Raw genomic sequence first — 17,424 nt, 5'->3', positions numbered from 1 at the left:
ATTTCTGTCTCTCACGGACACCGAGGTGGTGGGTGGTCCCTGGACCGGGGGCCAGCTCACACCATGGACCACTCCTACAGCAGTGTGATCCCCTGTGCCACCTGGTTCTCAGTGCTGGAGCTCCTGCAGGGAATCAGCCACCACGAGGTCTGCCAGGTACTTTTTAATAAACACCTGGGCATGTCCTGGGCCAGCAGAGAAGCGATGTGAGTAGGCTTTGGCAAGAAGACTTTAGGCAGCACTGCTGGGGCCCAAGAGGGATCATTCCTCTCATGGCAGGAGGTACCTTCCACACCATGTCTGAGCCTTACAGCACCGTGTCAGGCTTCCCTCAACTGAGGCTTAGATTTCACCATGCCTGTGGGAGTTCTGGAGAATGTAGTGTTGGAATAATACTTCCCAGGAGAGGGCAACCAGACCTGCTGAAGAATGTGGTGATGAAAAGGGGGCATGAAGCAGGAGCCATAGCAGGGATGTTGAAGGAGAACACATTTATTAGGTGGTTGTTAGGTAGTGCCACCCTCTGTGCCAGCACCTCTGCTGGGACACCCATTTCCATGGTCCCCAGGACATGGCAGCAGTGGCATTTGCTATCCCAGGGATGTGCTGATGCAGCCTGGTTGTTCAGTGCTCTCCCCAGCTCTGGGCTTATGTGTGGTCCCAGGCCAGTCATGGAGCTCAGGGTTTTGTTAGCATCAGGAGAGACCACGTTCACCTCAGCCTGACCTTTTGTCTTTTAAATCCCAGTCATGGAGGGGTTCCTCAGATTAGGAACTTAATTGGCAGATTGAAGCAAAGGTTTCTGAAAGGTTTCATTATCAACAGAAATTTCAGCTTATTGAAGCAATTTTTTAAGTCTTTTAACCTAACTCTAAACCCAGCAGTTTTATCCTGAAGAGTAGGGAAACATTTGGAAACCTATTAGACTCTCTACTGTTAGCTATTCCTATGGGAAAATGGAAGTTGGCTGTAGGAGCAAATGAACAATAGTAATACCCAGCAAGTCACTCCCTGCCATTTTTACTGCCCAACAGTGAAGATCTCACAAGTATTGTGTCTGTCCACATGAAACTTGGCACCTGGACTCTGGCGTTCCCCCAGCTTCTCTAATGAGAAATATCTCAACATTCCCAAATACTTTAATTAAATGCCAGTCCTTCCTATATGACATGAAGGCATTGTCAAATAATCACTTGAGGTACAAAAGCCACAGGGTAGTAATTACTTTAGGATCATAATATCTGTGGAAATTTTTTTTTAAACCAGGCACAGGTTTCAGGTTCACTTGATGATTCTGGTCTCACTTGCTGAATTTATTTCACTGGTGCATCAGAAAGGCAGCAGTCACAGATCAGTGTGGCAGCTCTTGTGTGTTGGACTAGAGAGGGCAAGAAGGTCCTGCTGCTCACAGCCCAGCCCAGCACCACATGGCCACACGAGCAGCTGCTTATTGCTGGGCAGTGGAACAAACTGTGTTTAAAACATGGCTGGGGAGAATGTGTCCAGGGCTGTGTTTTATGTTCCAGGTTAGAAATGTGCACAGTTGTGCTTCCCCTAGGGGAGACAGACCTGTGCCTCCCTCTTAATGGGTAGATGCTCTGTGTCCACCCCAACACTTCTATAGCCCTCCCAGGGCTAACATTTATGAAGCAATTTTTAAAAACTCCCTGTGAAAATGTACTTTTGCCACAAGGCCAGCACCTGGCAGAGAGGGACAGACCTCTGCTCCACAGGAGATGAACCTTCATGGCTTGAGAGGAGCCCACCTGGGACAAGCCCCTGTCATTTTCCCCTGTGTACCCACTGCCAGTGCATGGTTAGGCTGGCTTGTCTGCTAACAAATGATCCCGAGCACATGTGCAGAACAGGACCAAAATAATGCTCATGGCACGATTCCAGCTGATGGGTCCCTGGAATAGCCTCCTGACAGCCAGCTGCCTCCTCTGCTTACAGCCCAGGGACACCCAGCATGACTCTGGGAGAAAGGCTACTCGAGCAGATCCCTTTCACCTAAGTTTAGATGCTCCCATCCTGCAGCTGAGCGAGCTGGCCATGGTCCCCTGGAGAGATCAGGAACTCCCAGAGGGCCTGTCACCTCAGCCTGGGTGAGATGAAGGTCAGATGAAGCAGCCTGGAAGCACCAGTTGTTTCACAGACTATAAAAGGGTTCTCAGCTGCCAGCTCTGTGATGGGATACACCATCCTTGAGGTTTGCTTCCTTTGCCTAAGTGCAGATGTCTAATACCTGCTTGGCCTGCAGCTGCTGGCCCCCAGCTCTTTCATGTCCTCAGATCCAGGCTGATCACCACATGCCACAGCCCCTCCAGAGCAGGACACTGCTGGCCAAGAGTTCTGGAGGTCTTGCTCAGCATCCTCCTGCACGGGGCTATTTGAGGAGAGATGCTGTGCCCACTGACCAGCTGCAGATGGGCACTGACAGGGGAAAACATGTTCGTGGCAATATGTATGGAATAGCCCACAATATTTCAGTACTGGCAGTTTATATATCAGGTTTTTTCCCTTTTTTATTTCTTGGGTTTGTTTTTTTTTTTCTTTCATCATACACACAAATTTCAGAGGATGTGAGTTTGGTCCTCTTCTGATTAATAAACCAAAAGGAATAACTCCAACATCCAAGTGATTTCTATGCTGATTCCCAAACCATTCTTTCAAGCTTTGAGACTATAAAGCCTTGTCAGCCACAGTTTTAAGAAAAAATATAAGTAGAACTTTCTACAACTACTTCATATGAAGTACTCATGAAGTACTCACAAACAATTAAAACCTTGCAAAGTTTAAGGAACTGAAAACAGGAAAGGAAAACACAAAGGAAGTGGCTAGATGTATTTATCTGCAACAGGAATAACATGTTACTTGATACTAATAAAGATCATGTTCATATTGGTTTAGTCAGGTGCCAAATGGGATTATTGTCTCATTTGTGACATGTAATCAATAGGGAAATAATAGCAGGAAGCATCCTGTGATTAGAAACAACTCAGGTCCCAGGAAACTACGCTTCTATTCCTACCGCACGACCTCACTTCTCGCTCTGCCTGCCAGTCCTGTCCCTCCCACACGCGCACCGGGGTGCGGTGGCGGCAGAAACGCGCTGGCCACCAGCGACCTGGAAGGTTCTGCTTCAGCCCCTGGCCTCGCTTTCCCTTTGGGAGCAGCGCACAGTGACGGTACCAGGCGATGTCAGTTCCCAGCCGTGTTCCAAGGAGCGGGGCTGCAGAGGTGCCCAGTGACGGTGCCAGGCGATGCCGGTCACTCAGCATTCCCAGCCGTGTTCCAAGGAGCGGGGCTGCAGAGGTGCCCAGTGACGGTGCCAGGCGATGCCGGTCACTCAGCATTCCCAGCCGTGTTCCAAGGAGCGGGGCTGCAGAGGTGCCCAGTGACGGTGCCAGGCGATGCCCGGTCACTCGGCATTCCCAGCCGTGTTCCAAGGAGCGGGGCTGCAGAGGTGCCCAGTGACGGTGCCAGGCGATGCCCGGTCACTCAGCATTCCCAGCCGTGTTCCAAGGAGCGGGGCTGCAGAGGTGCCCAGTGACGGTGCCAGGCGATGCCCGGTCACTCAGCATTCCCAGCCGTGTTCCAAGGAGCGGGGATGCAGAGGTGCTCAGTGACGGTGCCAGGCGATGCCCGGTCACTCAGCATTCCCAGCCGTGTTCCAAGGAGCGGGGCCGCGCTCCCTGCGGCGCTCCCGGGCCGCGCTGCCCCGGCCAGGCTCCGCTCTGCGCGGAGCAGCCGCTTCTGCACCGCTGCAAAACCGCAGGGAAAGGGGCCCGGCCCATATCTATAGCCGGCACCTGCTATTTTCAGAAACCACAAAATCTGCAGTGCTTCATCCTGGGGAAAGCCGACCGGCAGCTTTCTAGGGTCTGTGCCTCTCAAGGCATCTCTGGGCTTTGCTGTCACAAGCGATGAGTTCAGAAAAAAGTTTCTCTAAAAAGTTTTGTCTTACGGTGTTCTGACACCAGTCCAGTAGAAGTGTTATTTGTCCTGATTCTGAGCAGGCTGTGGTGACTGAACAGTGACTGGTTCAGGGACTTGAGACTGATGGGGGAAAGAAATATGATTTTTAAAGCAATTTAGAGTTTGGACCTGTTTTTGTGACATAATAAAGAAAACACTTTAGCTTTTCCTTTTTCATTTTTAAAGGTCAGTAATTTCCTTTTTATATTTTATTAGGAAAAATAGGAGGAAACCCAGATTCTCACACCCTTAGTATTGGGAAAATTCTTTAGCAATCTCAACAAACATTGTTTTTCTCACAAATATTGTTACATATTTTAAAATTAAATAGAAAATCAACTGGAAAAAAAATTAAAACCTGTAATACCAAAAGAGATAGTTTTCCCTCCTTTCATCTGTCACAATGGGATCAGTTCACTGTCTGTCCAGCAGACAAAGCATATTCCCAAATTTCTAACAAAACAGAGAAAAGGCAGGCAAATTTTTTTCAGAGGTTGAATATTTCAGGCCGTCTTTAATGCACATCACAAAAATGTGAAAACAAATCAGAAAATCCCTTAACCCACAGGATTGTTTGCTTTATATTTTTAGTTTAGCCTTGAGATTCATGGCCAAGATATGAAACCAGACAAATCTTTTGCTGGCTCTGCTACAGAGTCCCTCTTTAACTGTGGGAAGGTTAAAGAGCCTCTCTGATTTTTCCATGTTTTCATATGTACTATATATTGTACATATTGTCAGACAGAGAGGAACACAGGGTCTATAAATTACTCCAAAGCCTAAAATCCCAGTCTCTACTGAAGTGTCAAAAATAACTGAGTTGTTTTCATGTTATTAAAATAGCCACAGGAAAAGGAAAGGGGGTAGCAGGTCTCTGACAATCACAGGGGTGAATACTCCAAGCCCAGGGCAGGGGCTCAGTGCTCTCACCCTTCCCCAGCACCTTCTGAAGTGTCACTACCAAGCAGCAGAGAATTCCCAGCAAGGGGAGGCAGCAGGCAGCATCTCCTGGGATCTCCTACTGGATTCTAATGCTGCCCTGTGTAACTCCCTGTGTGGATCTCTGGTAGAATTACATGGAATTCGTTATTCGAACATGGCTCTAGGGAAACTTTTTTCCACTAAACTCCCAGTTTTTTCTTTGTCTTATTATCCTCTGGCTAAACAAAAGAAACCCATGATTTTCTTTAACAAGGCTGGAAAATCTGCAGGTCAAGTGGAAAAAAAAAAGAAAAAGAAGAAGAAGAAGAAAAAAAGGAAAATAAAGAAACAGCAACAGAGATGGGGGGAAAAAAGCAGTGGTAAATGAAGATATTACAGATTACACCTGCAGTGATTTAGGGGAGGAGCCACTGCAGGTCAGTACCTCGGAGGGAAGGCAGTCCATCTGCTAATTACTGCATTAAATGGAAACAAGTCAGCTCATGGCTACTCCACGAGACCCAGTTACCATGAACACACTTGAAAAGATGGGAAAACTGGAGCTGGTACATGAGGAAATGCAGCACTATTCAGAACAGCCATTGCTTGTCAGCCTTAGCTGGAACCACAGCTCAGGGTGGCCCCGAGCTGGCACACACACCCCACCCGGCCTGTGTGGTGCCAGCTTGGAAACAGGAGAAAGCAACAGCATCTCACAGTGACCCCCAGTGACCAGTTTTTAAGCCAAGCCTGGGACTGTCTCTCCTGTCTTGTTGCTTGAGGAAATTTTTATATCTTCTGACTTGCCCTGGTGCACTACCTACCCACCCAGGAGGGCCTTTTACTTTTCTGAGCCACAGGGACTTTTGATCCTCCATTTTCCATTTCTCCAGCAAACAAGAATCAAGACAGTGCCAAAATAATGTATTATCTTCCCAGCTGAAACTGGAAAGAAACAGGATTTTTAGAAGAAGAAACAGGGATTTTACTGCAAGTAGGATACTTACTTGAGACCAGGAGATGCAGGAGTGTTTTCTCTCCTGACATCCCCACACAATACAATTTTTTCCCTTAGCTGAGCCAAAGTTTCCTTAATGCAAAACTCACAAACAGCCTGGACAGCAGAGACAGATGATCAGAGACCAGGCTGTTACAGAAGGGGACCTGCAGACCATGGAACACCTGAACCTCCCTATGATTTTGTCCTTTTCCTCCTTTGCTCCCTCAGTACAATCCCTTACTGCAGAGCTGGAAGGGAACTGGCTGAGTTGGGACTCAGTTTACCAGCAGGTGCAGAGTGGAACAGCTGGTGGTGAGTCCCCACTGCCCACACCTGGGGGAGGTTATTTCTGCCTCTGGCTGGGTCCTCTGGACCTCAGTGTCTGGTTTGCTGCCATGGCAGCTCTGTGATGGGAACCAGAGTATGGTTAGGTGAGCCATTAGGTTAGATGTGCTATGAAAATGCTCCCTTGAGCTAAACCACTGATGAAGACAGCCTCAGATTTCTTTTATCATTCCTCATGAAAAAGATGAATTTTCTACACAATTCCGTGTAAATTAGGGTGGTGGGTTTTTTTGGTTTTTTTGTTTGTTTGTTTGTTTCGGGTTTTTTTTTGTTTTGTTTTTTTTAGGTAGGCATTGCAGCTATAATTAGAATGTAGTTTGGGACATAAAAAAAATTCCTTTGGGGACTGTACACAAGATTAAATAAGTAAGCTATGAAAAGTTGAGATGGGGAAGGCATAAACAGGAAAACAAATCACTGTAGCCTGAAGATTTGATTACTTAAGAGAGGAGGGAAGCACTAGGTAGCTTTGGTTCTCAGCATTCCATGTAAATGAATGATTGTTTTTTTTCGCAGTAAGACCTTGTTAACATAACCAGACATTACCAAATGGACTGTTTCATTAAGTTCTTCTGGTGTACCATCAGTATCATTAAAGCATTATTGCCAAAAAAAGAATCTGAGAAGTGTGTGAGTGTTAAGACAAAATCTCTGGGAGGACTTAGAAGTAAGAAAAGTGCCCAGTAAATACCCCAGGAATTTTATAATTTTGTTTTCTTTTATGTTCATTTGAAAAAACACGGAGCTCCTCTCACCACAGAATCACTAGAGGAATTGCTGATTCCAGCCCTACAGCTGTGATATTTCAGGGGAGTTGAATGGCTCAGGAGCTGTGTGTATAAACCAGGCAGGTGCCTTCTTTCATTCTGCCCTGTCTCTGCTGTTTCTCATGGTGCCCTCCCAGCCCATCAGGCTTGTCAGTGGTGGCACATCCTGTTCTTTACCTCCTCTCTCCAGCATCAGCACGACCAGGCATCCCCTGATCTGCACGAGGTTTAGACAGCTTAGATTGAGAGCATGACCTCACAGCAACCATAGGAAGCAACCTTCTGATGACATCAGAAACATTGCCTTGGGTAGAAAACAGCTAAATTGCATTCTGAGAGTATTTAATGAGTTCAAGGAGAGACTGGTTTGCATTTCTTTTACCAAAACACAACAAAATGATAGGTTTTCATACATTGTTAGGATTTTTTGGTGACTGAAAGACCACAAGGAAAATGTCACACTGACCATAATGCTTCCCCACAGCTTTAACAGCTCCACATCTCCAATACTGTGATTCCTTGGTACTTGATAATGAAAACAATATATCTGAGGGTAAGAAACCGTGGTAGCTGTTAACACAGCAGGGGCCAGTGGGCTGTGAGGGTTTTTGTATTTGCTGATGACTTCAGACCCTGAGGTTCCTGAGCACCTCGCTGAACAAGATCATAACATAACATCCACTCTATTAAAGGGGTGTTCCACTGCCATTTGATGGTGTTGTGATGATGCCCATTTATTGCCAGGTTACTCTGGTAAACCTCCTGTAGGTGACATCCTAAGCAAACTGTAGTGTATCCTAACCTTCCCACCCAGGGTGGCATCACTGAGTCATAGAACAGTTTGGGTGGAAGGGACCTTAAAGATCATCCAGTTCCAACCCCCCTGCCATGGGCAGGGACACCTTTCACCAGACCAAGTTGCTCAGAGCTCCATGCAGCTTGGTCTTGAACACTTCCAGGGACATCCACAGCTTCTCTGGGGAATGTGTTCCAGTGTCTGGGCACCACTACAGTAAATAATGTCTTCCTAATATCTAATCTAACCCTGCCTCTACTTTGAAGCCACTTTCCTCATCCTATCACTACAGTTCCTGAAGAAGATTCCCTCTCCATTTCCCCCGTAGCCCCTTTCAGACATTGGAAGGCTGCTATGAGGCCTGAACACAACCTTCTCTTCTCTGGACTGAACAACCCCAGCTCTCTCAGCCTGTCTTCACACAGGAGTGCTCCAGTCCCCTCACCAACTTCATGGCATCCTCTGGACTTGCTCCAACAGCTTCATGTCTTTCTTGTATCAGGGGCACCAGAACTGTGTGTTGTATTCCAGATGAGGAATCCTCACTAGAGCAGAGGATCTGGATCTAGAAGAGCATTCAAGAATTGTTGGAATCTTCCTGTGATACCATCTGGACTTTTACTGCCCACTAAATATCAAAAACAGCTTTTGAAAAAGCATTTATTGCAAATCAAAATTTCCACTGATGTGAGAACCCCAGCCTTGCTCTGGGGTCTCATATGGTGGTGAAATTCCTCCTCCAACCTGTGCTTCCAAAGAAAAACTCCACAGGCTTTAGCTGTTTGGTCTCAAGGCAGTTTATTGCTAGTTATCTAACAGATTATGTTCTTGGACTGCAGCTATTTGATCAGCGGCCTGGGTAGAGGCACACACACACACTGACATCCTCTCTGTCTGCTGTCTTCTTCGTCTCTCTCCCCGCCCAGGGCTGCTGCTATCTTTTATAAGATATATTACGTATAACATGTTACAATTATTCCCCAATACGTACTACCTACATTGCCAAGTGTTTTTCTACTCTAAACCAATCTGTGAGTGCCAACATCACCAAGAACATGGAGGTAAGGAAGAAGGAAGAAGGATGGGTTCAGCCCACTTTCCTCCATCTTAGAACTTCTCACCCCCATGTACAAAGTGAAAACCCCCTGTACATGTGCTAAAACCCCCCTGTACAATACTAAAAAAATTTCCCCTCTACTTTGTAATTACTTATACTATACTATCTAACCTTTTGTGACTGCTTGTTCCACCTCCAAAGTTGGTAATTCATTCCATGGCTCAAACTCAAAATCACAGTTGTTTTTCAGCTGTCTGCCAGGGTCTAGAATGCTTCTGACCAAGGCCTGGAACCTCTAAAAATGTCTGAGAGACATTTTGAGTTCCCACACACTGACTCCAGGACTTCCTCCTGAGTAAATAGAAGAACCTGCTTTGCTGTTGTAAGACCGGTGGAGGGATCTTATGGAGGGTGCTGGGAAGCAGGGTGAAAAAACACTAAATATGTTCTGTTCCCTCAGTCATAAAATCCTCCTTGAGTGATTAATTCCATGTGAGTTTTGGGTTAGCCCAGAACAGTATTCCTTACAACAGCCAAAAGCAAATCACTCTGGGGAAGTATGACAATATTTGGCTGTTGAGTATTCTCTTTGTTTCCAGTAACTGTAGCTGAAGGACTTTTCAAGCTCTGAGTGGCATAACTATCAATTGATTTCTCTTCCATGAATCTAACCAGTGTCTCCTTGACCCCATGGAGATTTTAAGCATCCATAACATCCTGGTAAGAATAAAACTCAGTCCCTAAATATCTAGAACTAATCAATCCTTTAAGCAGCTTAATTGACTTCTGAACTCTCACAGCAGCACTTAATTTGACAATTAATTTAATTTACCACCTTCCAGTGCTAGTATCTTTACTCAAAGCAGTGCACAAGATTTTCCCATCACTTGAATTCTTCATTAGGTTCAATGCATGACATGAAAGAACAATATACAGGAGGCTTTAAAGGAAGATCAATGATACGGTGAGAGTTGAAATAAATTTTATCAGGAGGGTTTAAAGACGAATTAAGGAAGAAATGGCACAATACAGAAAGTGAGTGACCTAATTTACTGCAGTTGTTGATGTTGAGATGAAAAGTAAGAATCTAGATATAAGAATATAGATAAAACTTTGCAGTAAAAGCCTTCTATCTTACCCACAGACATTTAAACTGTTATACATATGTAATCATTTCAATTGAAGGAAATGTGGTTGATGCATACACACAACAAAGATTCAAGAATCCCTGGTGAATTAGTGGCTGTCATATCTTTAAGTGAAACATCAGTGCTTTCTGGTACCCAGTATTAAATCTAATAACCTCAGGGATTGCTCATTTACAGCAGGTAATGCCCATGAGCATGCTGGATTTTCTTGACCTTAAATCAGAGGTTGACTTGTGTATTCTGCTGTAGCCAGTTCTGCTTCTTTGCAGAAGCTAACATCTGGGCAAAAATTAGCAGAAATACTGGTTTCAATTTTATATTGTTTTACAACTCAACCTCACTGACAGAACTAGGCCTTAAGTGCTTCACGGGAATTAGCTTTCCTAAAAATTCAGCAACTGAACAAACCTGAGAAGATGGCCCACAACTCATCTGTGAAATACTCAGCTTGGGGAAATAATTTGTTTAACTGTGACCCAAATAATGAAGTATACAGTGTTAGTTGTCAATTAGTGCTGTACTACAGAGCAAGAAGAATGTTATGCAAAACAAGAAGCTGCTTATAAGGCAATAGAGGTATCTGAGTTCTAACTAACCTCCCCATCTTTTTTTAAGGATTTAAATAGAACTCTTTCTTGTCAAATCTTCTGATGAACTCTATTACTGATGTTGGAAGGTGATGACTGTCAGCCAAGAACTACATTAGAGTCCATAATTGAATTTCAAGAGTTGTCAAGAGCAGGCTAATCAAATAGCTGCTACTAGAAGTAAAATATTAAAGAAAGAAAAAAATTAAAGTTCTCTTCTGGCAGGATGAAAAGTATATTGAATAGTTTCCCTATGTCATTTCTAATAGTATGTTAAATCTTTCTGGGCTACCTTTGTCTGACATTGTTCTCTTGTATAATAATGATTCATTATATATAATGTATTCAATGACTGTAACTTACCTCTTAATGCCCAAAAATATGACTGCAGCTAGGTATTTGCATTGTAAAACAAAAGCATAACACCAGGGTTTATGAAGGATCCTTTTATATTAGTTTCTTGACAGGAATATATACTAGACTTTTTTTTTTTTTCTGAAGTAAAATACTGACCTCATAATTATTTTATAAATTTAGCACAGGAAACAACAGTTCTTCCTTCCCTGTGCTTAGGTAATTTGACAGTTTTAAGGAGAGCTGGAGGGCAAAATATTCCTTGGCCATTTAAGGAGGGTGAAGAACTGCTCTCACTGCACTGATCATTAAATCCGTGGCCTGCAGTTTGGAAGTTTTAGCAGTGTTCAGGCTATGTGATGGGTGGGCTGTGGTCCAAAAATACAGAAGTGCAGTGTTCCCAAACAGTGCTGAGTAAAATGGAGATGATGCTCCCTGAGCCCTCAGTTAAATATAGTGGCTGTTAATGACAGCAGGGAGTGCAACAGGAAGACTGCCTTGAATTAATTTTTCCTACCTGCTATTCCCTGCCTGTTCTTGGATAAAGCATTTATTTTCTCCTCACCGCTTTTATTCACCTTTTTTATTCCTAATTGCACCAGGACATGGAGGATACAGACAGGACCAGGTAGTACCTTTGCTTCTGCCTTTAGCTGCTCTCAAAGGAACTATGAGCACAGCTGTATTTTTGGTTTCATAGTTATTTACACTTTAACACCACATAGCACACCTGAGCTAAATGGAATAGATTCTTTGCTGCTACTGTACAACCTAGAGAACAACAGCAACAACAGTAACACCTGCAGGTTAGCCAAATGTTTTATTGTAGTAAAACATACCATACACAGAGGAAAACCAATGGTTATATTTTATCTGTCTCATCAAAGCAAAATACCTTTATAATATTTCCCACTGGCTTAAAAAGGAAATGCTAATAGAAATAATTTCATTATTAAAAATATATAATGCTTTCTATTTGTTTTGTTCTGTATTAGAAAGGTAGATATTAGGATGATGATATGGCTTAAATATATTAAAATTTTTCCTCTGGCGAGTTTCATCTCTAGCTAGACCACAAATGGAATGAGTTCAGGAAACTCTGCATGACAGCAGGTATCAACCCACATTAGGTGTAGATTTGAGAGCTTTAACCAGAGTGCCTGAGTTTGACAAGAAGAGGGAAAGCCTTGGATATCTATTCTACAATGTTTTTATTCTCCTGCATATTGAAATTTCATTAGTATATTTTTTCCTATTTTTTTTTCCTCTAGATAATGCCAAATTTGTCTTTTCTTGTTTTAACTATCACATGGTAAAGAACAGACCACCATCTTATTACACAAACTCATTTTAGCTTAGTGAAATTAATCATGGCTGGTTCTTAAAAATTCTGGGAGAACTGAAGGAATAGGAGAGAAAGGGTGACTCCAGAGAGCAATGCAGATTTCCTCCATTAACACACCTGCACTGAATGACCTCCTGGAGAAATCCCTCTCTCTCTTCACTAAGAATAGTGGAAATCCAGGAAGACTCGGCTGGAAAAAATTAGCCCTTGTGAATCTGGAGTTCACAGGAGTCCTACAGCATCCAAACCTCCTAGGCACTGCAACCTCCATCTATGTCTGGAGAGTGTTCTTAGACACCCTCAGTCATCTGCTACTCTTGCCAGGAATCAGAGATGCACAGCGTGGTCTTTGCAGGCCTAAAGTTCTCATTCAAGTTGGCATTTGTGCAGCAATTAAGGCAGCAGATTGTCAGGGCTAGCTGGGATTTCAGTGTTCCACGGAAAGACAGAGGAACTGTTAATTATATTTAGCAGTTCCTGTTAAACATTACTGAAATAGCAGTCAGGGAGGAAAAGGCTGCTACAAAAACACACCGGATAAAAGGAAAATAGCCTTTCCACTGAGCTGAAAAATACTATCTAAAAATGACAGAACAGCATCCTATCATGCCTCAGACCATTTGCTGGACATTATTCACAGTTGACATGTGTACAACATCCTCAACATTTTCAATCACCTGGCCAAAACTGTGTACAGTTGATACTAAAATAGCAGTAGACAATCTGTAGTGCTACATCCTTGTTCACCTTCCCTGTAAAAACCCTAAAAATCTAAGGCAACATTACATCACAGCTGCACTGTTTTGAAAACCTCACAGGAAGGTTCTGCTACTCAAACTTGCTGCTCTCTGCATCCTGGTGCACAAACAAGAACTGTGACAGCAGAAACACTCGGTCCGTTCTTGCTGCTGTCACTGGAGGTCACTGGGAGGTGGGGCCAAGAAGTCATCATCACATTTTAAAAACACATATGTTCAAAAAAGACTGGTATCCTGGTTGTTGATAGACTCATTTTCCTGGATATACTGGAGAATGTCCACTTCATTCATCGCCTGAATCCTGTTTTCCTTTTGCTCTGCCACTGAAGGTGAATTAGTGCTCATGGGGGGAGCTGCTGGCTTCTGAGGCAGAGGTGGTTTTGGTGGGACCTTAGGTTTTGGTTTGGAGGTAACCTCTAAGAGTTTCTCAAAGTCATCTTCAACTCTGGAATGAAAAGAAAACATCAGTAACATCCTGGAAATTTCTGAACTGATTTTTGTTTTGTAAGAAAATTAAATCTTTCAAAACAAAACTTTCTGCAGGAAAGGATCTAGTCTGATAAATTTCTCTCTCCATAGAAGTTTCCATATGAACCATCTTTTTTATAATGTGGTCTTTTGGTTCATACAAGTTAACTTACACAAGTTTACTTCACAGCATGTTTTCAAATGTCTAAATTAAAGGTAATTTGCAATTACTAAAACACCAAACTTTATTTTAGTTTGGAAAAAAAGTTTTTGATTTGTGACATACATTTTCATGAGAAATTAAAATTATCCACATTCAACTCTGTTTTCTCTTCATCTCCATCACCCAAAACTGAGATTGAGCATCCCCATGAAACTGTAAACACTAATGGATTTAAAATTTCCATGTTCATATTTGGTTTTGGGACACTGAAGAAGTTTTGCAATTTGTGATCACATACAACTCTTTTTGATGATAATTTACTTCAGATTCCTACTGAAATTACCCAGAACACCTCAAACAGTTCATGGTATTTTCTGCCTGCATTGTTTGACCTTATCAGACATGCAGCAGGCTGTTCGTGCCCAACTCTGTTCCCATACAAGCTGTTAAAAGACTTTAAGAGAGCCCCTATCATAGATTATCTTGTGACTCCAAGAACTGTGTGCCTTTGGAAAGTCAAAATATGGAGTAAGGAAAAAGAAGGATTCTTTTCAGCAGCTCCACTCACTGGAACAGGATATGGTACTAGAGTCTAAGGGAGATGCTTTTTTTGTTTCTTCTTCTCCATTACCCATAGGTAGGCAGTCTCTGGAACATGAATAAATAATTTCAAGTCATGTACTTTTTTTGCTTCTTTCTCTCATTTGCCTTTTGTAGTTAAGACTCATGGGACCATTGAATATCCTGACCTGGAAGGGATCCATTAGGATCATCAAGTCCAGCTGCTGGACTTGCACAGGACATCCCAAGGGTCACACCATGTGACTGAGAGCCTTGTCCAAATGCTCCTTGAGCTCTGTCAGGCTGGTGCTGTGACCACTGCCCTGGGGAGATGTTCCAGTGCCCAGCACTCTCTGGGTAAAAAACCTTTTCCTAATATCCAGTTTATAACCTCCTCACTGCCAGGCAATGAGGCATCTTGGGGGGGTTACCCAGACACCTGTGAAACCCCTGGGATAATTTCTGTTTCCTAAATGGGACAGTGATTCCTCCCTTTCTCTCTTTGTTCACAGCTGCCTCAGGAGAGGTGCTGTAAATGCCTCTACCACATGACAGTACAGCTGGTGGGGCTTTCTGCAGACAGTTAATAGTAAAGCTCAGCTTTTCCATAATTTGGGAAGCAACTGATGAGGCAACTGTCCAGGATGACCAGGAACATGATCAAAGAACCAACATCTCTGAGACACTTTATTCCTCCATTCCCAGTGAATATTGTTTGAATGTTAAAAACATAGATATTTCAAGAGCTACATCCCCCTACAAGCTAAGGATCCCACTATTACTAAGATAAAACTGCATGATTTCAATGGTTTCTGTTTTGTGTTCACCCTCATTAAAACCTGAGAGGAACTTACAACACTACTGCCCTGGCTGAGACAAACTACACCCGCCATGAACCGGCCATGAAGTCAATAAGGATCAGCCCAAATTTTCTGGTGTAGAGACAGTCGGAGCTCTTTAAGGTAAAACCATTCCTGAAGTCAGACAGATCTTCTTGTGACTCCAAAGGGAAACTAAAAACAATCACTTTTAACCAAGGCTGTTCTTGTAACATCAATAGGAAGAACATTAATATCTAAAACTAGGAAACACCTAACAGGTGAAAGTCAGAGCCATGGACAGAGCCATTCACTGCCCCAGAGTTCTGCACCTTGAACTCTAACTGTAGTATTCCAGCAGGCAGCACCTCAAATTTCATCCTCTAAGTAACTCTGGAGATTATATTCTCTTTTATTTAGATAAGATTTCTGATATCTTTTATTTTCCATGATTCTTTATGGGTGACATATCCTACTTAACTTACAAAACACACTCGATTTCTGAATTTCACACTCGTATTTCTGAATTACTCATCTACAAAGACATTAACTTCATTGAAGCCCAGGCCTTTCTGTTTGTTGCAAACTGATATCCAAGAGGTATCACACCTGTGATCACATTGCCAAGACATGTTCTTGTTCTCTTTGCTGTGTAATAAACAAAACTTGTTACGGCTGGTATTTCTGAAGCCTCCCTTCTTGGCATAAACAAACAGTGAATGAATCAGTGTCTGTCATAAAGTTTTGGTCTTAAATAACAGAAAACAATAATCAGAGGAACAATGCATAATACATAGAGAGCATATGGAGGAAGCAGGATTTTGAACTAGCTGCACTACCCAGAAAGGGCAGCAGTAAATCCAGCTCACTAACCTGGTATGTTACAACTTTCTGAATTCTCTACTCGAGTTCCTGTGCTAATCACAGCAACAAAAACACTCAGCACACCCAAAAAAATAGCCTCAAAAGATCCAGTCCAGTAGGTTGTGGGGGTCTTTAGGGGTGGGGGTTCAGTGTTCTGCTTTTAAGCCAAAGATTCTACAGAAGAAAGTCTGGAAGCCGATGATGTAATTTCCTTTTTCTGTCCTGATTTTTTTCAAGACCTTGGTTAGACAGCAGTCTCTTAGAGAGAACATAGCAGATAATATGTGGTCTTTGTCTCAAAACCTGCTTTTCAGCACTGCAGTGCTAGGCAAGCCGTTTGATCCACTGCTGTTTGATCATGTGAGACACAACTGTCTTTGCAAAACTAAAGAGGTAAAATGCAAAATGCCTCAGGCAGAGATAGAAACAAGGACTTCTATTTCTTGAAAGCAAATGAATTGTTACAGTGCATAACTACCACCATATTTAACTCCAGGCCAGAAGGAGGAAGAAAAAAATCAAGCAATTATTCTGAAACAAGATTAAAGGAAGAACCTTCCCACCCCATCTTTTTATAGACAATCAGGCACAGAATCCATGTAATTAATCATTTTTTAATTAGTCTCCTTCTATTTCTGTTTAAGAAAAGCAGCACCACATTGTTTAAAATTCTTGCCATATTGTTGTGCTGGTTCACAGACTCTATTGGTGGAAATTCTCTCAGAATTCCAAAAGAAAGCAATCAAAGCCCTCACTAAAGAAAGGCTGTCACAAAGCCCTTCATGACTGCTGGCATGTGGACTTCCAGACAGTAAATGAGTTCTGACTTGGAGACAGATGCAGCTGCCACGAGAACATCAACATTTTAGATGCCATTTCTCTGGACTTTGTCCCTTCTCTCTGGACAGATCTTTGGGACAGGAATTACTGTCTGCATGTACAACATGATGGAGACAGTGATCTCTGCTTGCTGTGAATGCTTTAATGAGGAGAATCTGTAATGAAACCAAGAGACAAAGACCCCCATAATTTGCTAAGAATCCAAAGGCTCATGCTTGAAGCTCAGTTGTGTAACTAACTGCAGTTCTTGCAGAACAGACTTTCATCTTTTGCTAGCTTATGTTCTTTGTTTTGTCTGGTGTTAATTCCAAGTACAAGAGATACCTTGGTGAAGCCTTGGGGAGTGCTGTAACATCACATCTACAACTTGGGAAAAGACTTGTGCCCAAAAATAGGCAGGAGACTTCAAAGTATCTGTTGCCCATCACATCTGCTATGGTCAGGAGAGACAGTGTGATGTCCAGCAAGGCCCAGGGAAAGATACAGGCTGGAGTTAATCCCAGGAATGCCAAGCACTGGGGGCTGTGAAGGAGATCTCTCCTGCTTCAGCTTTCCCCTGCAATCCATTACAGGTAAATTCACAATGGTATTTTAACCAGGGCCAGGAAATATGTCTGGACACTGGAATGTGACAATCTGTATTGTTTAAATGCT

At 43.1% G+C, this 17,424-nt stretch overlaps 1 protein-coding gene across 4 annotated transcripts in view; it reads right to left on the bottom strand.

The window, feature by feature from the left end:
- HS1BP3 (HCLS1 binding protein 3) overlaps nt 1-17,424 on the bottom strand; it is a 140,604-nt gene that overhangs the window by 75,193 nt on the left and 47,987 nt on the right. For 3 of the 4 annotated variants that reach the window (XM_085574489.1, XM_085574488.1, XM_021525336.4), the window contains exon 7: nt 11,755-13,501. The exons of the other annotated variant lie outside the window; for it this stretch is intronic. In XM_085574489.1, the coding sequence (XP_085430615.1) occupies nt 13,273-13,501 (229 nt within the window). In that variant the 3' untranslated portion in view covers nt 11,755-13,272. Of the gene's footprint in view, nt 1-11,754; nt 13,502-17,424 lie in introns of those variants that run through there. 4 annotated transcript variants of the gene reach the window in all.

This window comes from Lonchura striata, chromosome 3 (genome assembly GCF_050655825.1).
Source record: "Lonchura striata isolate lonStrDom1 chromosome 3, ASM5065582v1, whole genome shotgun sequence".
In the NCBI taxonomy this organism is placed as follows: domain Eukaryota; kingdom Metazoa; phylum Chordata; class Aves; order Passeriformes; family Estrildidae; genus Lonchura; species Lonchura striata.
The sequence above is the reverse complement of the archived record's forward strand: the minus strand, read 5'-3'. Positions and strand labels throughout refer to the sequence as shown.